Raw genomic sequence first — 24,234 nt, 5'->3', positions numbered from 1 at the left:
TTCGGGTCTGTGGCACGTCATCTTCGTGTAGCAATTTTAATGGCCGTTAGTGTAATATCTTGCACGAGTTCAATAAATACAATGAGTCGCGCCACATAGTGGGCATATATATAAAGTGAGCATAGAAACTGCGCATGGCTTCAGGATGAAACCCAAAGTCACATGACATTAGTATAGTACTGTCGTTTACATTTTGCACTAAGGCTGATACATGGTCCAGGCCACACACTGCCTATGTTTGATGTCAACATGCAATAACCACTCACAGACAGCAGGTGCCAGCACTAGCAATTGAGGGTATATGAGGCATGTCGGGGGTGGGGGCGATGCGGGAAACAGCACAGTTGTTATCATAATGCGGAAATGGAGCGTTTTATCTGACAACGAAGAGGGCATGATCATTGGCTTTAGGGCTAGGTGTGGTTTGTATACTATGGAATACTTCTAGATAAGCTCAAGTACTGGAGTATGAATGGGACAGTGCTCAAATGGTTTAAAATTTACCTAACTGAAAGAATGCAGAAAGTTGAAATAAACAGTTCACATAATATGCAAAAAACTGATGATTTCTCAAACTGGGGAACAATCAAGAATGGGGTGCCACAGGGTTTGGTCTTGGATCCTCTGCTGTTCTTAATATATATTAATGACATGCCATTCTACATTGACCAAGATGCATAGCTGGTACTTTTTGCCGATGATACAAGTAAAGCTATCACCTCCGACAGACAAGAATTAACTGGTGAAATTGTAAACGATGTTTTTCAGAAAATCATTAAGTGGTTCTCTGAAATGGGCTCTCATTAAACTTTGACAAAACACAGTATATTCAGTTCCACACAGTAAGTGGAATGACACCATTAGTAAATATAGACTTCGATCAGAAATCGGTAGCTAAGGTAGAATATTCAAAATTTCTAGGTGTATGCATTGATGAGGGGTTGAACTGGAAAAAACACACTGAGGATCTGCTGAAACGTTTGAGTTCAGTTACTTACGCTATTAGGGTCATTGTAAATTTTGGCGATATACATCTGAGTAAATTAGCTTATCACGCCTATTTTCATTCTCTGCTTTCGTATGGCATCATATTCTGGGGTAACTCATCATTGAGTAAAAGAGTGTTCACTGCACAAAAGCGTGTAATCAGAATAATTGCTGGAGCTTATCCAAGATCATCCTGCAGACACTCATTTAAAGAGCTAGAAATCTTCACTGTAGCCTCACAATATATATATTCACTTATGAAATTTGTTATTAACAATCCGAACGAATTCAAAAGTAATAGCAGTGTACATGGCTACAACATTAGGAGAAAGGATGATCTTCACTACTCAATGTTAAATCTAACTTTGGCGCAGAAGGGGGTAAATTATGCTGCCACAAAAGTCTTTGGTCACTTACCTAATAGCATAAAAAGTGTGACAAATAGCCATACAGCATTTAAAAGGAAATTAAAAGAATTTCTTAATGGCAACTCCTTCTACTCATTAGATGAATTTTTGGATATAGTAAGTGGGTAATTTCCCAACCCCCACAAAAAATAATTAAAAAAATAATAAAAATTAAAAATATTGAGTGTCATGTAATATTTTGTCTAATCTAATATCTTGTATAGACACCTTTTATTAACCTGACATGTTCCACATCATTACGAAGTGTCGTATTCATGATCTGTGGAACAAGTACTAATCTAATCTAATCTAATCTATTCACGTGCTCTGCCGTTAAGTATACTGTGTGTCGCAAAACGGCGCTAACCGAAATTGGCACTGAGACAACTGTGGTGCACCAAGGACCACAGACGACACTCGTGAACGGCGCCTACTGATATGTGAACGCACAATTAGACGCGCAACTGTTGAGCAACTGATCGCCCAGATGAACTAAGAGACAACCAAGAGTGTCTCCTCTACGACCGTTCAGCGAAAGCTGCTGCACAAGGGCCTGCACAGCAGGTGCCTGTTTCATTCATATAAGCTGATTACTGTTCACTGGCGGCGAATGCTGCTATCTGCACGGCAGTGGCGCAACTGGACGTCAACCGAGTGGCGACGAGTGGTCTTTTTAGATAATCACGTTTTATACCCCATTGGTCAGCTGGCCGTTGGAGTGCATGGCATGAAACGTCTGAATGCAAACAAGGCAGCCGAGATTAGAACAAATAGCAACAATTTTAACAGAGACTTGGAGTACACGCGTAGTAGTGAGTGGACGTGGGCTTTGGATATCGAAAGAAAGCAAAGACGGACCTTTGGTGCTTGTAGGGATGCGGAAGCGACAGTTTTAAACGCGGCACCAGGCTCCCCTCCCCGATCTAAATGACATTATTCGTCCCCCGGCGGTCCGGAGCTGCTGCTACCCTATGGTGAAATCGTGAGTATATAATCGGAAAACCATGCTAGCCTCGGCGGTCAGTGCCTTTTTTTTCTGACGACGATGGCGGAGATTGCCACTGAAAGCTCGAGTGTTCTGTTCAAAATGACGTGGCTTTGAAAATCGAGAAGATTTGATTCGGACGTATCGCAATTATCACCGATCGTTACTCTAGAACCGCTCTGGTAATGATAGAAACTTCGCTTTTTGCCCTCCGTCACGTGACTTAGGTGTTGGTTTTTTAAGTCAAGGTCACTGCAGATATCAAATGCAAATTCTTAAATGGCTATGAAACGCATGTACAAAACGTACGGCACTTTCGAAAGGAATATCTCTGTATTAGTGATGTAGTGGCATTCAAAAGATGCAGAGCGTGTACAGAGAAACGTGATGCCGCACTACAATCACGTGATTTTACTGTCAGTGTATCTTAGAGACTAAAATCTTACTCTGCGCATCCCAGTGCTCAGTCCATAGACATTCCTCCTGGAGCCACAAAGATTAACAGGGTAACAATTCTTTTCCAGCACCGCTATTGCAATGTGGATTTTTATGTTAGAACGTGTAGTAAACGGAGAACTCCTATATTCTAAAAATTCTTACAATATTTGATTGCACGTTGTACATTAAATTGCGTTACAGAGTAAAACTATAATTTGTGTTAATAAAAAATGACGTTTCATAAATTAAAATGGCAGACTGCGCTTAAGAAACACTGAAGAAGATTAACTTTCAACTACCAAAGAAACTGAAGACGTAATAAAAACCTAAAGAAAAACAGTAAAGCTACTGGAGAAACTCTACAGAGCGGAACTTTTGTAATGGTCTCTATCAAAAATAAAAAAGTTAGCTAGAATTAATATTTGAAGAAATATGGAAAATAGCAAAAATTACATGAGAGTGAAAGGCAGCCTTGACACATCTATTACATAAGAACAGCAATAAACGCTGCGTTAACAACTACAGAAGAATTCCTTTGCTACCTATTGCATAACGTATTTTCCTAAGATTTTGCCAGACAGAGTAGAAACATCACTGGACAGTTATTTAAGGGAATAACAGGGTGGTTGCAGGAAGGGCAGATCATGCTCTGAACAAATATTTAATCCGAAGTCAGTCATTCACCACGGATTTCTAAATTCAAAAAATATTGTAGTAATGTTTGATGGTTTCAAAAAGGCCTTTGGTTCCGTTGACAGACGAAGTATAGATAAAATAATACGAGAAGTTGGTGCAAAGTCTAAATTAGTAAATGTAGTTCGTGAAACACTCACAGACATAGCATCTCACATGAAATTTATAGGAGAAATATCTCAGTCCTTCAAAATAAACACAGTGCTACGGCAAGGTAATGGTCTACCACGGATTCTGTTCTAGAAAAAAAAAAAATAGAACTTCAAATGAAAAATTAAATTAATAAAAGACTTCAGCAAGAAAGCTGTGAAGAGGAAACGAAAATATTTGAATAAACTGTCTCGCATTTGTAGATGACTTTGTTGTATAAGGGTCGTTCAAAAAGAAACGAGCCGAAGGCATAATTACAGAAGAAACCAGTACCTGTATGCTAGAAGTATTGACCGTGGCTGTTGAGACACTTGTACCACTGTAACGCAAGCCGGTGAATGACCGTCTCATAAAATTCCCGGGGCTGCGATGTTAACCAGTTCCATACGTATAGCTGGACATAGTCGTCCGAGGTGAATCGTTTGCCCCACAGAGCAGTTTTAAGCGGACCAAAAACGGCGTAATCACAGGGAGAGAGGTCCGGACAGCATGGGGGGTGGCCGAGAACTTCCCATTTGAATCTCTGCAGGAGTGCCGCGACCGTGTTGGCCGTATGAGCCTTTGTATTGTCGTGAAGCAGAATCACCCCACGGGTGAAATTGCCTGGTCGTTTTGATTTGATCGCTTGGCGAAGAGTGGTCAAGATTTGCTAGTAACGCTGGGCATTCACTGTTGTCCCGTGCTGCAGGAAGTGAATCGGAAGCGGGCCATCTTTGTCAAAGAAGAACGTCAGCATAGGGGCAAACGATCCACTTCGGACGACGACGTCCAGCTGTACGTGCGGAACTGGTTAACATCGCAGCACAGGAACTTTATGAGACAACCATTCACCGTCACAGTGGGGCAAGTGTCGCAACAGCCAGGGTCAATACTTCTAACATACAAGTACTGGTTTCTGTAATTATGCCTTCAGCTCGTTTCTTTTTGAAAGCCCCTTATACTTTCTGAAACCGTGACATCCGCTGTAATACAAACCTAACTTTTGGAAGAAATAGCGAGTAAGAACGTTTTAAGAAATTATGCAGGAAGAAAAACAAATTTTTTACAAACCGAAATATCTGAAAACAGTAATTGGCCAAATTGAAAAGTTCAAAAAATTTAAATATCTTGGGAAGATAAACCAGGAAATTTTTTTGGAAAAAGCTGCTATATAGAGTAAAGGATAACTGAAATCGGAAGGGCCTATGGCGTAACTAAAGATCTTTACAACAAAAAGACTGTTTGAAAATAGACATTACAATAAAGTAGTGAGGTCAGGATGTTTAAATGCAAGAGAATGTCTAGCATTGAACTTTAATTTAGCTAAGTTAGAACTTTTAGAAAGGCGAATCATTAAGAAAATATTAATCAACGAGCCGGCCGCGGTGGTCTCGCGGTTAAGGTGCTCAGTCCGGAACCGCGCGACTGCTACGGTCGCAGGTTCGAATCCTGCCTCGGGCATGGATGTGTGTGATGTCCTTAGGTTAGTTAGGTTTAAGTAGTTCTAAGTTCTAGGGGACTGATGACCACAGATGTTAAGTCCCATAGTGCTCAGAGCCATTTGAACCATTTGAACCATTAAGTCAACGAAAATATATTCGAAAGTTGGAAATTACGTAGTAATGATGGCATCGATCGAAACATAGAAAACATATAAGAAGTAATAAGGAAAAGAATATTGGTATTCTTTGGACCGAATGCAGAAAAATATTTGAGAGATAAGACGCTGCAAACAAGTTGGACCCATTAATTTAAAAAAGCATTTAGAGAAAAAAAATATAAAATCTGAAGAAACGAATGACAGAGAAGTGTTTAGGCGAAAAGTATTGAATACGGAAGGATTCCACGTAACAGGAGCGAAAAAGAACTGGTCTATGGTGGTTAGAAGATACGAAGGAAAAAAACAATGGTGAACAAGTGAAAGAGTACTGGAAGGCAATAAGAGATAACGAATATGGAATTGAAACTAGCACGACGGGAAGACGTATACTGTCATACCAGCCCACAGCTAGCAATCTTCATGAACTGACACAGCAAGTATATCAGGAATGACAAAAGATTCCCCAAGAAGACATTCGGGGGCTGTTTGAAACTATGCCACAACGAACACAGGGGTCTATTTGTCACCCTGAGGGTCACCCATCATACTGATGTTGATGGTCCACATCAGTACCGAACTGAATGAATGTTTAAATATTTAATAGCCAAATATTGATAAATATAGGACTGATGCTTCGTGGATTAACGCTTTCCATTTCCGTCACTGTATGAGGCAGGAGCTGTCACTGAATGTTAGTAGTTGCCTTACTTGAACCGTTTCCGGATGAGTTATATGCATCACATGAACACCTGAACTATGGCAGGCAAGAAATCCCTGTTTGCTAATACAAACGAAGTTTCACGATTGCAGTCGGCGGAGACACAAGATTGGAAGTGAGTCACCCGATTAGGCAAACCACGTTCCTGCCAGAATAGCAATGATAGGCGAAGTCGCGTTCACCATATAGCTCAGGAAGACTTCCAGAAGAATGGGCAACTGTGAGATGTTTTCATTGGGTGGAAGCTATCGAGTTGATAAGTTCCTCGAATGAGAGTCGGTGCGTACGGAGGTGAGCCAGTTTCTTCCCTTTGCCATCATCTCAACAAATACACTGTCTTTGAAGATGACAGTTTACGTGTTTATCGAGTTAAAAAGGCAACACGTTGGATCTAGGAACATTATGGGTTATCGCGATTCTAAACTTCCTAAAGCAAAGGCTTTAGGAGTAGGAATGGACGGACATTGATCTGTCCTTCATCTAGAACTTTTCCAGTCCATGCCACAACTGATACCAAGGCTAGTGCAGATGTTAACTCGATTATGGCGAAGATATGTACTCTTTTCATTTCAGTGAGCCTACTTATGCACGATGGCACAGGAACCAAAATTTGACGAAATGTGTCAAAAGCAACACTAAAGAATTTCAGAAAGTGTAACTAAGAAGTACACCACTGGCCATTAAAATTGCTACACCACGAAGATGACGTGCTACAGACGCGAAATTTAGCCGACAGGAAGAAGATGCTGTGATATGCAAATGATTAGCTTTACAGAGTATTCACACAAGGTTGGCTCCGGTGGCGACGCCTACAACGTGCTGACATGAGGAAAGTTTCCAACCGATTTCTCATACACAAACAGCAGTTGACCGGCGTTGCCTGGTGAAACGTTGTTGTGACGCCTCGTATAAGGAGGAGAAATGCGTACCATCACGTTTCCGACTTTGATAAAGGTCGGATTGTAGCCTGTCGCGATTGCGGTTTATCGTATCACGACATTGCTGCTCGCGTTGGTCGAGATCCAATGACTGTTAGCAGAATATGGAATCGGTCGGTTCAGGAGGGTAATACGGAACGCCGTGCTGGATCCCAACGGCCTCGTATCACTAGCAGTCGAGATGACAGGCATCTTACACGCATGGCTGTAACGGATCGTGTAGCCGCGTCTCGATCCCTTCGATCCCTGAGTCGAGAGATGGGGACGTTTGCAAGACAACAACCATCTGCACGAACAGTTCGACGACGTTTGCAGCAGCATGGACAATCAGCTCGGAGACCATGGCTGCTGTTACCCTTGACGCTGCATCACAGACAGGAATCCAGGTTCTGTTTACAGCATCATGATGGTCGCATCCGTGTTTGGCGAAAACACGGTGAACGCACATTGGAAGCGTGTATTCGTCATCGCCATACTGGCGTATCACAAGGCGTAATGATATGGGGTGCCATTGGTTACACGTCTCGGTCACTCCTTGTTCGCATTGACGGCACTTTGGACAGTGGACGTTACATTTCACATGTTTTACGACCCGTGGCTCTACCCTTTATTCGATCCCTGCGAAACCCTACATTTCAGCAGGATAATGCACGACCGCATGTTGCAGGTCCTGTACGGGCCTTTCTGGATACAGCACATTCTCCAGATCTCTCACCAATTGAAAAGGTCTGGTCAATGGTGGCCGAGCAACTGGCTCATCACAATACGCCAGTCACTACTCTTGATAAACTGTGGTATCGTGTTGAAGCTGCATGGGCAGCTTTACCTGTACACGCCATCCAAGCTCTGTTTGACTCAATGCCCAGCCGTATCAAGGCCGTTATTACGGCCAGAGGTGGTTGTTCTGGGTACTGATTTCTCAGGATCTATGCGCCCAAATTGCGTGAAAATGTAATCACATGTCAGTTGTAGTGAAATATATTTGTCCAATGAATACCCGTTTAACATCTGCATTTCTTCTTGGTGTAGCAATTTTAATTGCCAGTAGTGTAGATATGATTCAGTGTGAACAAAAAGACAGCAACAAATAATAAAATGAGATTACTGTTATTTCATTTATGACAGTTTGTCAGCCGTTTGAATGCTGTGAAAGCTTCCTCTCTTAACACAAAATTTAAATTAATTCTAAAAGTATTTTAAAGATAACAGCTAAGCGACTAACGATACAACTTATTTTAATTATGGCTACCTAGAATCAGCTTCACAATATTTTTATGTTCAGTTTCTTTCGATTAATGTTTAATAAAAATTTGGTGGATGTGTTTATTATACTTTCTTCCCCGCTATATCCAAGCAAGTCATTAAACGCTGACATTTGTTTTCCATATTTTAAATGTAATACTTCCACTAATACTGTTCACAGCTTGAAGTTTGAAATTATTACAACACAAAGGACTTCGTTTAATAACCTCAATCACGCAACAATTTTTCTTATATAAATTCACCATCAACATTTAAAATGATTAATGGAAAACCTCAAAAGTGCTACATTGTTGAAGCAAAGTAATATTCTCTGTTCCTATTTTCCTCAAGTATACTGTAACTGGGTAAGATTTAATAAGAAAGTAATACTTTTTGGTACATTTCGTGGAAGATAGAAGAAACGTTTAATTGAGAGAAAAGACGAAGAATCTGTGAAAAGCTGAAGACTATCCCTCTGCCTATAGTTAGGATTATTTAAAGATATGTTACAAACATAAATACCGATCTTACGCTAAAAAGAAATAACGTAAATTAAATTCTAATAAATATGACGGCTATTCGCAAGGAAGAGGGGGCTACCTTTGAGTAGACGGGCTGTTCGTTGAAGATCAGTTCCTGCTCTTCTGGCGGAGGTGGCCAGGTGACACGTTTTAGTCCTGAAAGGGAAAAACAAATCAGTACAAATAGAGCAAAGATAAGAAATTTGAGAAAACGCACAGAAAAATTATTTCAGTGGAAGCAATGGTCAACATGGGGTGAAAAGCATTAATGATAACCAAATATAGCAGTATATGAGGTTCAGACTAAAGGAAATAATTTTAGGCCATGAAGTCAGTGTTACAGACAGCGGGAAAAACGGGAGTTTGCTTTTACAATAAGCAATTTTTGACTGCAAATCACAGACCTTATGTTCATTGTGTTACTTGTGATACTATAAGCCTTAATATGTAAATATGAGATATTGAAATACTTCGATGTTGAGACAACCTTACTGTCGTTTATTATGCAGGAATCCCAACAAAAAGCACAGACATGCACATAATAATATTGTAAGTTTACTTTATTAGAGCTGAAATATAAATTTGTCTTCCATGTTATACTGTTCTGCTGATCATGCTGCAGATTTAATATAGTCTGCCGTCAACCAAAATAAATTATAAAATAAATGGAAAGACTGGTCGAAATTGCTTTATCGCATATATGGTACATGAAGGGAATTTCAGAAATCAGTTGCTCAGATATGTTCCTGCATATCGATATCAGCAGCTATAGGCCACTTGTTTTAGTAACTGGTTTTTGCCACTAACATAATACAGACGGCTGATAGAGAGCGAATAATTTATAAAGTCACATTCTTGTCTCATTCGTTTGAAATTGGTGTAACAGAACGAAGTGGGTTGTGAGATGGCTTGACACATCAGAAAAGAGAAAACATGAACTCAAAGAGAACCTGAACTCATTCTTAGTACTACTATATATACTAAAAAGAAAAAAAACATAGCATTTATATGGGCAAATCCTTACTTCTGCACAGATAACATGAATCGGGAACAAAGTGGGGAAAATGTTCGAAAGAAGAAAGCATTTGACCAGATTCATTACGGACTCCACACACGAGAGACGAATCGCAGCGATCCGACGCATGGGTACGCGACCGCCTCGTTTATCCCACATGTGTGGGCAAATCGCAGAGTTATTGGTCGCTGATCGCCTGAAAATTCCGGGCAATCTAGTGAATCGCATGTGATGCGTGGCAATATGACCGCCTGGCTGAGACCAGTTTGTCTATTTATTAAACATGGTTGTGTTGTTTTGTTTCGTTTTGTCCGCTGGTGGCCGAGCGGTTCTAGGCGCTTCAGTCTGGAACCGCGTGACCGCTACGGTCGCAGGTTCGAATCCTGCCTCGGGCATGTATGTGTGTGATGTCCTTAGATTAGTTAGGTTTAAGTAGTTCTAAGTTCTAGGGGACTGATGACTTGAGATGTTAAGTCCCATAGTGCTCAGAGCTATTTGAACCATTTTTGAGTTAAGAATGTTTACTTTGGAATTAACAATTATTCATGGACCACGAACCACTCTGAGAAGTGGTAGCTGAGGGTGGACTTGCCATTTATATTAAGAAGTAATACAAAATCTACCCTCCGATTTCGAAGTGATTGGTACTCTGAAGCCTGTGCTGTAGCACTAGAAATGATGGGCAGTTCATAATAATATTCACCATACAATGGGCTCCATTTGATGATGTATGTGTGAAGCAATGTTATTATGACGTTCTGTATGAAACAACTAACGATACACGCATTGGCGGCCGCGGTGGCCGAGCAGTTCTAGGCGCTTCAGTTCGGAAACACGCGGCTGCTACTGTCGCAGGTTCGAATCCTGCCTCGGGCATGGATGTGTGTGATGTCCTTTGGTTAGTTAGGTTTAAGTAGTTCGAACTTTAGCGGACTGATGACCTCAGCTGTTAAGTCCCATTGTGCTTAAAGCCATTTGAACCATTTGATACAAGCATTATTGAAGTTTTTAACCTCTAAAGAGAAAGACGTACCACAACAATAACTGGACACACAAATTTAAATATACAGGGTAACTCTGTTATACAGCTATGTTTAAGTCCCTTGTTATTTCAAATAATCTAACTCTCCTTCATACAGTTAATAAGTCGAGTTACTGTAATCAACACTGCTGATACTGATCACATTTCTACAGACACATAGAGTTGGTAAAACAGTTGGTGCAAATATTAACAGTTAAACTATAAGACTAATGAATGAAAAAGGAATTAGGGACTGATAAATTGTATTGGCACACTGAAAAGATGTACACAGTCCCCTTGGCGTCAGTGAAAAATTTAATATGTGTAACCTATAGTTTCCAAGAAAAGCGTTTCAAAACAAGTTTTAATAAATTACAATTCCCTTTTTTTAAATTTATCTTTTGGAGGAATTTGTGGGGTCACGGAGATCATCTGCCACTGCTGCTACACACAGGAGATCATTCCCCATAGCAGAGCCTCTCGACACAGCGGCCTTCGTAATACTCGTGTGCGGCAGGGTTTGCGAGCGACCGATTACAACGATACTGCTTGCGACGGATAGCTGCGATCCGTTGCTCATGTGTATGGCCCGTTACAGTTACTGGACTTGCAAAAGTACTGCCAGTATGATAGACGTAAAACCTGGCGGTAACTACCGGCATGTAATCACTTTTTGTTTTCAACCGACAGTTAAATAGCTTTTGTACGATTGCAGCTCACAGTGTGTCTGTGCCAAAGCGCGTGAAAGACCTCAGTAACGGCCTGAATACATCGCTCATTACCAAACATTCCTTCACGATGACGATGGAAAACGAAAAACTTGCGATCAGAAAGGTTGCCGGTATAGGAAGGAACGCTGATATCCAGCAGCGTGGATTGTTATAACAGTGCTTGAGACACGTCTATAAGTACAAAAACATAGACAACATATAATTTAGACGTTTTCGGAAATAACGGTTGAACTTTCACACTACGTTTCTTTTCTTGTTTTATTTACATTCCGACATGGTTCGAAGGTCATTAGTAATTTCAAAAACGCTTATGAATGTAATATTGTCTAATGGAGAAAGTCTTTTAACTGAACTTCTCAAATCCACGAATTTGTTGAAATGACATTATCTAGATCATTACTGACGTTAAACCCTTCGGTGGGCGCGCCTGCGGCAGATAGCCGCAAGATTTAGTTTTCTGTTAGTAACACAGATAGCGTTACAGTTGCGTCCACGTAGAGGTACATATTTGTTGTTCTCAACGGATGTCACCACTTACTACATTTGTGCTATTCATGCTTTCAGCAGTTTGGTCACTATTGTTGTTTGAAAGGTGAGTGTTGTGTTTGCGGTGTGTTTGCCGCTACGCGCCTTGTGATGTAAGTATTTTCTATATTTGTGTTTTTCTTTCGCCTCAAGGCACTCTTTCTTTTATATTAATATATAATGAATGTTCGAATCGAATCAGAGTTTGCATATGCAGTTTTCATTACTTTTTACAGTCTTGGATATTGATCTGCTACAATATATTACTTTTACAAAAACATGTATTTCATTAGGTCTCATAAAAGCGTGGAAATGGAGCAAATGAAGGTATTTCACAGGCACCGTCTAACTGTACGTCCTGAAAACTATGAGAAAGTACTGTGAGAATTGTCAGAAGAAGAATTACAAGAATTGTCAGATTCATGTGAATCTGAGTCGGAAGAGGAGGTTATTGAAGAAGAAAACCACAGCAGTGATTCTGAACAATCAACAGAGGAAACAGATGACCACCTGGTTGAAGAGGGGACACAACAAACAGAGGGTTAGCGATCGATTTTACGTAGGAAAAGATTAAACTATTTCGATACGTGAACCGCTTCCTTCTTCTCCTAAAACCAAGGCCAAGAACATCCTGAAAGTTTTGCCAGGGCTAAAAGCAAGTGCTGAAATCATGGAAAAAGAAATAGATGCATTTTATCTATTTATTACTGATGGGATGGTTATTTTCCTTAGGTTAAAAATGTAAAACTAATTGCGGTGCAAAAGCCGTAACGCGCCCACTCATGGAAGTATGAAAGGCGCGCCCACTGAAGGGTTAAAGTCAAAGAATTAGGCCAGTAAACTGTTCCGCCTTGCCGACTGGTTTTGAACACACCTTGTTGGCGATACGTGGTCAGTGCATTGCTTTCTCGTAACCAAAGGAAGAAGTACTGTTATTGTCCACTATTATTGTTGGTTCAGCGTTAGGCTGATACACAGTTGTCCATTGATCGATACTGTTCTCCAGCAAGAACCACACAACTGACAAATCTGCTGTTTTATTGACGTTACGTAGGACTGACCTTTTTTAAACTTCTGAAAGTGTGTTACGTAGCAAGTGTAATAACCCTCGACTTTTCTGTGCTTCGTCTTCTTCCATAATCATTACTGTAAAGAGGCAAAGGAGTAAACGTATCTGGCTGCTCGTCCTTTTTGTGATTTTTACCCGCGAACAGCAGCGAATTGTACACCCATCCCTGAAAAAGTCAACTACATGCAGGATGTCGATTCTGTGTTCTCCTCAAATAAAAGGTGACCGCTTGGTGCGGATATGATCTCAGCTGTAACATGTTTATATTATGTGGATGTGTTGCAGATGCAGCAGGTGCCTGTGGAACACTTCGGTGACAGTAATTTAAATAACGTTACGCTTCCTTGCACCAGGTTCAATCCCGCGTCCGGCCATCATGATTTAGGTTTTCCGTGTTTCCCTACATCGCTCCAGGCAAATGCCGGGATGGTTTCTTTGAAAGGGCACGGCCGACTTCCTTTCCCATCCTTCCCTAATCCGATGAGATCGATGACCTCGCTGTTTGGTATCTTCCACCCAAGCAATCCAACCCCAACCCTTGCACCAGGTTTCCTGTGAGGCTATCAAGAGCTTCGCATTCCAATACCCTGATACTTTGCAACATCGTTTCCCCGTGAATAGCTTGATGATCTCGAATGCTGGCAAATCATTTAACCACCGACTCACTTCCTAATTATTTTCTACTGACACTCTTACAATGATATGATAACGTATTGAAATCTCACGATACGTTACTAGAACGAGCTTACGAGTATTTTGAAGTGGAAAGAGTACATTGAAGACCTTTATGAGATGGAAGACTTGTCTGATCCCGTGATCGAAGGAAAAACAAGAGTCGATATAGAAGAGATAGGGGATCCAGTATTAGAATCAGAATGCAAAAGAGCTTTACAAGAATTAAGATGAATAAGGCAGAAGGGATAGATAACAGTCCATCAGCATTTCTAAAATCATTGGGGGAAATGGCAACAAAACGACTATTAATGTTGGTGTGTAGTATGTGTGAGTTTGACGATATACCATCTGAGTCTTGGAAACACATCATCCATACAATTCCGAAGATTCCGAGAGCCGACGAGTGTGAGAATTATCGCACAGTCAGCTTAACAGTTCACGCATCCAAGTTGCTGACAAGAATAATCTACAGAAGAATAGAAAAGGGAATTGAGGATCTGTTAGATGACGATCAGTTTGCCTTTAGGAAAGGTAAAGACACCAGAGAGGTAATCCTGACGTTGCGGTTGATAGTGGAAGCAAGACTAAAGAAAAATAATCACAAGTTGATAGCTTTAGTCGACCTGAAAATTCTGAGAGAAATGAGGGTGAACTGTAGGTAATGACGGGTAATACACAATATGTGCAGGAACCAAGAGGGAACAATAAGACTGGAAGACCAAGAAAGAAATGCACGGAGCGTGTAAGACAAGAATGTGATCTTACGCCCCTATCGTTCACTCCATACATCGACGATACAATGACGGAAATAAAAGAAAAGTTCAAGAGTGGAATTAAAATTCAGGGTGAAAGGGTATCAATGATAAGATTCGCTGATGACATTGCTATCCTGAGTGAAAGTGAAGACGAATTAAGGGGTATGTTGAATGGAAAGAACAGCCTAATGACTACAGAATATGGATTGAGAGTAAATCGAAGAAACACGAAAGTAATGAGAAGTAACAGAAATGAGAACAGCGAGAAACTTAAGATCAGGAATGGTGATCACGAAGTAAATGAGCTTAAGGGATTCTGATACCTAGTCAGCAAAATAAATCATAACGGATGGCGCATAGAGGACATTAAAAGCAGAATAGAGCTGGCAAAAGATCTTCCTGACCAAGGGAAGTCTACTAGTACCAAACATAGGTCTGAATTTAGGGAAGTAGTTTGTGAAACTATTACCTTTTGAGCACAGCATTGATGGGAGTGAAACATAGATTGTGGGAAAACCGGAAAAGAAGGGAATCTAGCATTTGAGACGTGGTGCCACAGAAGAATGTTGAAAACTAGGTGGGCTGATAGGGTAAGGAATGAGGTGCTCTGCAGAATCAGCAAGGAAAGGAATATATAGAAAGCACGAACAATAAGAAGGGGCAGGCTGGTAGGACTACGGAGGAAGCCGAAGAGGGTAAAATCTGTAGGGATAAAAAAATTCGTGGAGGGCCGCTTCAAACCAGTCAGAAATGCTGCAAAAATAAAAAAATGGCTCTGAGCACTATGGGACTTAACTTCTAAGGTCATCAGTTCCCTAGAACTTAGTTAGAACTACTTAAACCTAACTAACCTAAGGACATCACACATATCCATGCCCGAGGCAGGATTCGAACCTGCGAACGTAGCGCCTAGAACCGCTCGGCCACCACGGTCGGCCAGAATTGCTGCACAAACTAGGGTAAGAGAGTGGGGTTTCATATAGTCCGTCTTTAATATTAATGCTTCCTCTCGCAATTGGTCTTTGTCTATTTATGTTGACTGTGAGACTTTTCTCTTATACTACCATTTTTCTTTCCTCATTTACCGAATATTTGCCAAGTTGGTTGCATTTCAGTTGTTGAGCTTAGCGTTTAGTTTCTAATGAAAATATATTCCTCATTCTTAGTTTTCCGTCATTCAATGCATATCTTTCACAGTGCTGGTTTCCTTATAAATTTATGTTCGTAACAAAATCTGACTAGATATTTTCCAGGGACATCTTGTATCGAAAAATAAAGTATACCGATGCAGTCACGGCAATATGGAAGTCCATGGAATATTGCGAGAAACACAGACATTATCGTTGTCAGAAATTCGCTTCAGAAGATAAAATTTTAACAGTATGTTTACTTCGACGTTGAAACACTTCTCATGTATTTGAAATCACCATACACGCCAATCAGCGTAAATTATGTTGGTTTCAGCTCCCTTGTGAAAGAAGGTGGCGATTAGTCACACCAGACTGTGGTCATGGTGCTTGATCACATATGATGAATCTCCGACGTAGTACCGTTCGTCGTAGAGCATCCTAGTGCAGAGTTTATGCAAAACAGGCAGATCGCGAAAACGGTGAATGAGAAGAGAAATGGAGTCAACAAAGAACTGCATCTTAATGAATGCTCCGTAGCAAAGATGATGAGAATGTCACAGTCATGCTACCCGAGAAGAGGAAGTATTGCCGTCGTTCAACACACGACGGTAAGGAGAGTGCTTTAAAGTAGTAATTGCTTAATTATAAGTAAAATGTTTGTTGTGTAAGTATCGGATGTATTCATTCATAAAAGAACTTATTACTTCTTTCGGTATGACATTTAATGTGATTATTTTCACAAACAGATTTGAGCTTTAATTAATTTTATAGTTCTACACAAGCTCCCTGAAGAAAGTTGTGGTGCCACGGCTATCGAAGTATTATACTTTTTCCACTGAATAACTGAATTACAAGCAGAGAACTTTTAGAGCTAGTTCTTTCTTTTTTTATGAGGTAAGCCTCTTATATTAATTATTCGTAAGCATCGTTAGAGTGAGTTTCGGTAGAGTGGAGATGATTCTGAAGATCTCTTAGTAAATAAAACATAGAAATGTGGCCTCTATTACACATTTTAGTGTCTTTTCGAGCTACAGATGTTACACTCGTTTGAATTTCATATTTTTGCTCTTTAGAGCAGTAGATGATGAAATGAACATTTTGAAAGAAATTAAAACCGTGTTTGGTATCACGACTCGAATACGGAGTTCATTCTAAATACATATGCGAAAATCCTAGAAAAGCTATATCAGTACGGCATTTATTGTGTCAACGCGATATGGATCTCACTCACATACGCGACCAGCGTTCCAGCAAAGGCTACGCAAGAATTCTTATCACCAGTTTCGTAGACTAATTGCAGTTTCTCTGTATCCTGTCAATAAATCGAAAGCAGTGGTTTTATTTTCCTTACATTTCATCCCTAGCTCAGTTTTAGTGCCTGATATTTGTATGACAGACTATAGCTCCAGTTTTGTCCCATTAATCGTGCAGGCAGTGACTACCGCGTTTTTTCGCTTCATGAAGAGCTCAACTTCACTTTTCTCTTCAGTAATCTTTGCACTGGGCATACGTTTCGCCAGAATTCGATGGGATATTGCTCCAGCTGTACCCGAATAACACATAGGTAGCAGCAATAATTGCAGAGGTATGAGATGACAACTAACATTTTTTGCTAAGTCTCTAACACATTAAGTGGAGGCGGAATTTTTCCTTTAGATTGTATTTACTTAAACATCATCTTTGTTCCAAAATTATTTTCGACTTTTTAAGCCGTATCAAGTGTAAGTATATGGTTTCATCTTCATACAGGAGACAAGTGAGGTGACGGTCATAGAAAAAAACTCGGGCAACCAATAGGACATGTTGAAATGTAGAGGAAAGAGCTACAGATGACTTATCATTTAAAATATCAGAGAAAACACTCTGATGCTGGTTCTAGAGACAGAGAAGTCACTCACAGAACTCAAGCAGGAAGTAATTTCGATAAAGCAAAGAACTAGTACGGAGCAAGAATGTACTATTAAAGTACAAGGGAGTCATCTTTGAAACGTATTGCGTGCCGATTTTAAGATATGGTCGTGAAACACTGACCGTGAGAAGTAAAGACGTTAGATAAGTTGAGGCATGTTCGTTCGTAGCATGGATAGAACCCATAATGGCGAAAACCGAAAACAGGCTCAAGTACTAAGACTGTAAGAAAAAGTAACCTAGCAGCTACTGAGATGATATGGACATATGCAACGCATGGACGCATGGATGCTAACAGGCTTCGAAGACTAATGTATGATTTGAAACTCAAGAGACAAAAGACCACGAGGAATACCAAGTACATGCTGAAACCTGATATCGAACAGAGAGGATATACCTTGGACAGCATGGAAGAGAGAGAGAGAGAGAGAGAGAAATTTAAGGATCGTAACTGATCGGGTGGCCTTGTTTACCGAGCCGTCGAATGAGACGGAACGACGTGTGACATGAGGATGATTGGCTCGTTAGCTGTATAACAAAGCGCACCACAACACCGGTGCGAAACAATGGATTACAAAGGCGGGAACTCGCGGAATGAAGTAGTAGTCTATAGATAACTACGGCATAAGTGGAAAAATGCCTCCTCCATTTAATAAATGTATGGCTGTGATGCCAGCTTTCAAGTTGTTAACAAATAGTGATTCTATCATACTTCCCTTGGATGCACCTGAAACTACCTATACAACTGCAGATTGCACTCTACATTTGCTTTCCGCATTCTATCGTTAAGATGTGTGGCAAAGTGTAAATAGTGCACTAGAACCGCTCGCCCCCTCCCTTCTTCTGTTCCATAGACAGAAAAGTGAGAAGAAAGATTGTCAGTACTCCTCTTAGTAAGCTCCAGCTCCTTTAATTTTACCATAGTGATCATTACGAAAAGTAAATGATGGGGTGAAGTAACATGTTTCTTGAAATACGAGCAGCCGGCCGGGGTGGCCGAGCGGTTCTAGGCGCTACAGCCTGGAACCGCTCGACCGCTACGGTCGCAGGTTCGAATCCTGCCTCGGGCATGAATGTGTGTGATGTCCTTAGGTCAGTTAGGTTTAAGTAGTTCTAAGTTCTAGGGGACTGATGACCTCCGAAGTTAAGTCCCATAGTGCTCAGAGCCATTTGAACCACTTTGAAATACGAGCTTTCAGAATTAAGTGAATACTCAACAACAGACTGAACGAATGATGTGGTGGCAATCGCCTTTCCGGTTGAGTTCCACTGCCGTAAGACCCTTCTGATTAATCTCGCTCTTGCCTCAGCCTTCCGCAAAATTTTGTATGATGACTCCATCGTAAACGGCTTCGTACAGATATCCTAGATACGTGGCAGTTGTGTCTGATTCCAGTGCCGATCGCGTAGTCAATATCTGCCCTTTGCGTTTATTTATGCGCAATTGATTGTATTTATTTACATTTTGGGCCTTGGTACCAAGCGCTGATCAGATCTGGTTCAATGGCTCTGAGCACTATGCGACTTAACTTCTGAGGTCATCAGTCGCCTAGAACTTAGAACTAATTAAACCTAACTAACCTAAGGACATCACACACATCCATCCCCGAGGCAGGATTCGAACCTGCGACCGTAGGGGGTGCTCGGCTCCAGGCTGTAGCGCCTAGAACCGCACGGCCACGCGGCCGGCTGATCAGATCTGCCTGTATTTGGTAACATTTTTAACGATTTCAACACCCTGCGTAGAACTGCGTCGTCGGCGAACAGGTTCAGAAAACGATAAAAATTTTTTGCCAAGATATATTGCTGCGAACTTTTGTTCGGCGTGCTGCGAGTCACCAGTTCAAACCCGACCTCCAGCAATTGTTTGTTATTTAGAAACTATCATTTCGGGAATGTTCTCGAAATGTATTTGCATTGCTTGTATATTATGGAATATTCGATGTTTGTATAAATAGCTGCACACTCCATTCGGAGGTTTGTTCTGCTGTGCCTGTACGTTGGTGTCAGTAATAAATGTGGTTTCAAGTAGGAAGAGTTGAACTTCGGATCTGGAGTTGAGTGTAATTTAGAAGTGGCAATATCATCACGCCGTCGACAGTAAATGCGCTGTCACCGGGATATATCTGCTAGGAAGTCGTCTGTGGAATGCTGCGTGTGTTTCGACAATTCGTAAGCACGTATTTTACAGACGACTGTACGGAACTGTATCGAATGCTTTCGCTAAGTCACGAATCACAGTACTAACCTGGGCTCCGCTTTCAGCAGCCTTGTAGATCTCATGAACGGAGAAACTGAATTAGTTCCCACAACACACCACTGGAGCCTAGAATCCATGCTGATTTCTAAAGCCGTGCAGGATTAACCGAGCGGTCTAGGGCGCTGCAGTCATGGACTGTGCGGCTGGTCCCAGAGGAGGCTCGAGTCCTCCCTCGGGCATGGGCGTGCGTGTTTGTCCTTAGGATAATTTAGGTTAAGTAGTGTGTAAACTTAGGGACTGATGACCTTAGCAGTTAAGTCCCATAAGATCTGACACACATTTGGACGTTTTTTTGATTTCTGAAGACAGGCTTTTTATGTCATTAGTAAATAAAGGTCTTACAGGCAGCGTTATTATATTGATAATTAATAACGCATGCAATAAAATAAACGGTTTGAATTACTAACAAGTCACTATTAAAAGTAGCTTTTCAACTTTACTAAAACATTGCAGTGTTAACGAGAACTCTTACAGCAATCTTTGGGGGATGGTAGTATGGACAAAGCAAGAAAAAAAAAGTCGAGTAATCATGGGGTCTAAAATGCATACCTTAAGATCTATATGAGCAACTTGTTCACCTTCTACACTGTGAAACACATTTCTTCCACTTCCATCTTTTTGCTCTCCATACTTTGCGATAAAGCAGTATAGACCAGAAGCGAACATTAACCTCATCATACTTCTTAAGGCAAGCGTTTTAGCGCCCATGTTTACTAGACTTTTTTTTCTTGTTTCCTTGCTTACTACCACCTCCTGAAGTTTGTCGATGGAGTTACTTTTCACCCTGTACAAAAGACTATAGACCTTGCACTTCTTCTCCAATAGCAACGACATTATTCAAGTCGGCATGGGACAGTTCAGTTTGATCAGATGTCTCAATAGAACATTTGGTGAATCACACTGTTGCAACCGATAAAACGGAGTTATCCAGTGTCCGAAACAGCCGTCATACGTGGACACATATCATGTCTATAATTCTACGGCAACCTGTTGGCATCTTCTTGACCCTAGATTGCTAAACCTACCTAAAGTTGACGATTGCAGTTGGTATCAATGCGAGGTTCCCGCCAATCTGGCATTGCCAATACAGAGTGTAAAACAGGACGTTTTGTACTTATTTTATATCTAACATACGATTGGAGGCCTTGTAATTGTAATTAACTAGTGCATAAACTATAAATTATGGCTTTCTTTGAATAAAATATGGAGTTCTATTATTTAAGATGGTTTAGTAATAATTTTGCTTCCTTTAGCGTTCTTGGGTTAATGACCAGAATGACTTGTCCCAATTTAGTTCCCTATAAACAAACAAACAATGACTTGTTCCTTTTTGCAATCGCTCGGACGGTTCGTTGTGCTAGTTTCCTACGATAGACTGTACCAATTCTAGAAGAGAGGGCAGCTGTTCCACACATTCAATATATCGTCAAAGTCATCAGTTCGTGTAGCCTTTTCTCTATCGAGGAAATACAGTTGTTTTTATGTATATCTGCAGCCGTACGACGATCGAAAGTAGTAACTTTGTTGTGAGCTTCCTTTTCATTTTATTATTAAACTGCTGATAAAAATGTTACAGCCAGCGTTACTACATTGATAACTGATCATGCAATGCAATAAAACAAACTTTTGTTTTCGACCAGCATTTCTCTCGCTCCTAAGGGTAATCATTACTAGGGAAAGTGAATGCAAGGTTTCGATTTGTTCGAAGGGTTTTGGGAAAATGTAAAGAATCTGTAAAGGAAGTCGCTTATAAGGGGTTAACGCGACGAATTCTGAAGTATTGTTCCAGTAATATGGGAGTTATGGTACCTTTTTCTGCGGTACCTAGATTTCATGGATCTGAATAAGACAAGATACAGTCGTAAAAGACAGCGTATACCCATATTACTTTTAAAACAGCGACCATGGAAGACAGACTCCAGTGTTTGGAGTCCTAACCAGACACACGTGACAACAGACATCGAATAACACACTAGGGAACCTCCCCATCGCACCTCCCTCAGATTTAGTTATAAGTTGGCACAATGGACAGGCCTTGAAAAACTGAACACAGATCAATCGAAAAAACAGGAAGAAGTTATGTGGAACTATCAAAAAAATAAGCAAAATATACAAACTGAGTAGTGCATGCGCAAGATAAGCAACATCAAGGATAGTCTGAGTTTAGGAGCGCCGTGGTCCCGTGGTTAGCCTGAGCAGCTGCGAAACGTGAGGTCCTTGGTACAAGTCTTCTCTCGAGTGAAAATTTTACTATCTTAATTTTCGCAAAGTTATGATCTATCCGTTCGTTCATTGACGTCTCTGTTCACTGTAATAAGTTTAGTGTCTGTGTTTTGCGAACGCACCGCAAAACCGTGCGATTAGTAGACGAAAGGACGTGCCTCTCCAATGGGAACCGAAAACATTTGATCGCAAGGTCATAGATCAACTGATTCCTCCACAGGAAAACACGTCTGATATATTCTATACGACACTGGTGACGGCATGTGCGTCACATGACAGGAATATGTTATGACCCATCTAACTTGTACACTTGGAGAATGGGTAAAAAGATTCTTCTACCTTGCCCGATTTAGGTTTTCTTGTGGATGTGATAATCACTCCCAAAATAGTGATGACAACATAAGAGTTTGTCACATAAAATGCAACAAATGAATGCAACAGTTTCACAGTCGCACAGTTTTGTCTATGCTCTGTCGAAACATATGTTTTTAAAGTTTTCAAGTTTTTCCGTTTAGGTATAGCGTCCCCATACTACGGCGCAGTTACTTCGCATCGGACGGACGGACGGACCGACAGATAATAATTGTCTGAAAATAGATAATTAAAGTTTTCACTCAAGGGAAGACTTGAACCAAGGACCTCTCGTACCACAGCTGCTCACGCTAACCAGGGGACCACGGCGCTCCGAAGCTCGCACTGTCCTTGATATTGCCTATCTTGCGCATGGGCTACTCAGTTTTTGTATTTTGCTTATTTTTTTCATAGTTCCACATAACTTCTTCCTGTTTTCTCGATTGATCTGTGTTCAGTTTTTCAAGGCCTATCCACTGTGCCAACTTATAACTAAATCTGAGGGGGGTGCGATGGGGAGGTTCCCTTGTCAGAGACGCGCTGCTAGGGATAAAAGGTCGGTATAGCCACGCGAAAATTCAGCAGCAATACTAGGTCAACTTACGTGGTAATCCTTCGAAGAAAGAGGACGCATATCTGGAGGCACCCTGTTGGATAAATTAGGATAACCTATACTTGAAGAAGTCTGTGCAGCCGTTTTGCTGCCTCCAAAAGACGTGTACAGCGACACACGGTCAGTGATTTTTCTCTCGCACAGTACACGATTGTAATCGGACAGACAATCGGTAATATTCGCACGGTGTACCCTCTGCCATTGGCTTACAATATATACGTGTAGGTGTAGAAAGAACTGATTTCCGCCTGTTCGTATATGTTGTACGTTTTGTGTGAGTGCTGTATTGAGGCTGAAGAAAGGAAATCTAGCTCAGCACTTTTCAAGTATTAGTCGACCACACAGTTAGTGCACCGGGGAGAGAGGGCACTTCGACCGGATTATCGTGAGTTCTTATCGTGACGTTTCTCAAGGGAACGCTGCACCATTTGACAGTATGCACACAGCTGTCTTGAAATCATTCACAGTGCGATGCGGATTCCGTAGTCACTGTTTCCTGTAAAACGGCCTCGTGAGGCCAAGTGTAATATTATTGTGGACAGATAGTAGAAAGAGCCTAACAACCACGGAGCCAAACAGCGCGCAAGACTCGACAATTGTATGTCGAATATGCCTCGACTCGCTCCGCTTCACGCATATTGCTACCGTAGCAGTTCTGGAAACCCTACCGTTGCTTCGCCAGGTTTCGAGTGCAGAGCTTTGTGTAGGGATGGGGGCCAACAGCTCGGCAGACACAAAGAGTCGTGTTGGCTATTTTGGCCATCCGCGACCGCCTCTGGCGTGGAGTCGCGTCGTTGAGGTAGCGCGGCACGCCGTTTAAATGCGGCATTCGCTTTGTGCGCAGTACATAAATTTTAGTCGGCTCGTTGCGTCTCGGAATAGTTCGCGAAACGGGACCAGCCAACGGCGTGCCGCGCCGCAGAACGTGCGCCAGGTCCGTCGGGAGGGGCCTCACCTCGTTTCGAGCACCACTTTTCGCATCCAACGGCCCCACGCGCGGTACCGATTCGAAAAGCGGATGTTGCTACTCTGTGACATTTGTGACCTGATGTGAGAATACAGCTCTAGGTCTCATTAAAGGGAATTAAAAATCCCTCTGAGGAATCTCTTTTTCTCTTTGACGGTTGCTATTATTTTCTGCACATCGACAGTGCTGGCTCCGGAATGTCAATGCCGGCAGAGATGCACGGACCTTAGTTACTAATACAAAAGTCTGTGGATTTTCAGATAGTTTTAGGAATGGAGATCCTCTGGAACAGGGGACTTCCATCCTTCAAAATGTCGTCACTGCGACCAGAGT

At 41.4% G+C, this 24,234-nt stretch overlaps 1 protein-coding gene across 2 annotated transcripts in view; it reads right to left on the bottom strand.

Annotated features, from left to right (window-relative positions):
* The window catches only part of LOC124616915, a 379,961-nt gene that overhangs the window by 2,759 nt on the left and 352,968 nt on the right, over positions 1 to 24,234 (bottom strand). For both annotated transcript variants that reach the window (XM_047145223.1, XM_047145224.1), the window contains one exon: positions 8,738 to 8,814. In XM_047145223.1, coding sequence (XP_047001179.1) covers positions 8,738 to 8,814 — 77 coding nt within the window. The remainder of the gene's footprint in view (positions 1 to 8,737; positions 8,815 to 24,234) is intronic.

The sequence above is a fragment of the Schistocerca americana genome, chromosome 1, assembly GCF_021461395.2.
Source record: "Schistocerca americana isolate TAMUIC-IGC-003095 chromosome 1, iqSchAmer2.1, whole genome shotgun sequence".
In the NCBI taxonomy this organism is placed as follows: domain Eukaryota; kingdom Metazoa; phylum Arthropoda; class Insecta; order Orthoptera; family Acrididae; genus Schistocerca; species Schistocerca americana.
This window is presented reverse-complemented; position numbering and strand designations above follow the sequence as displayed.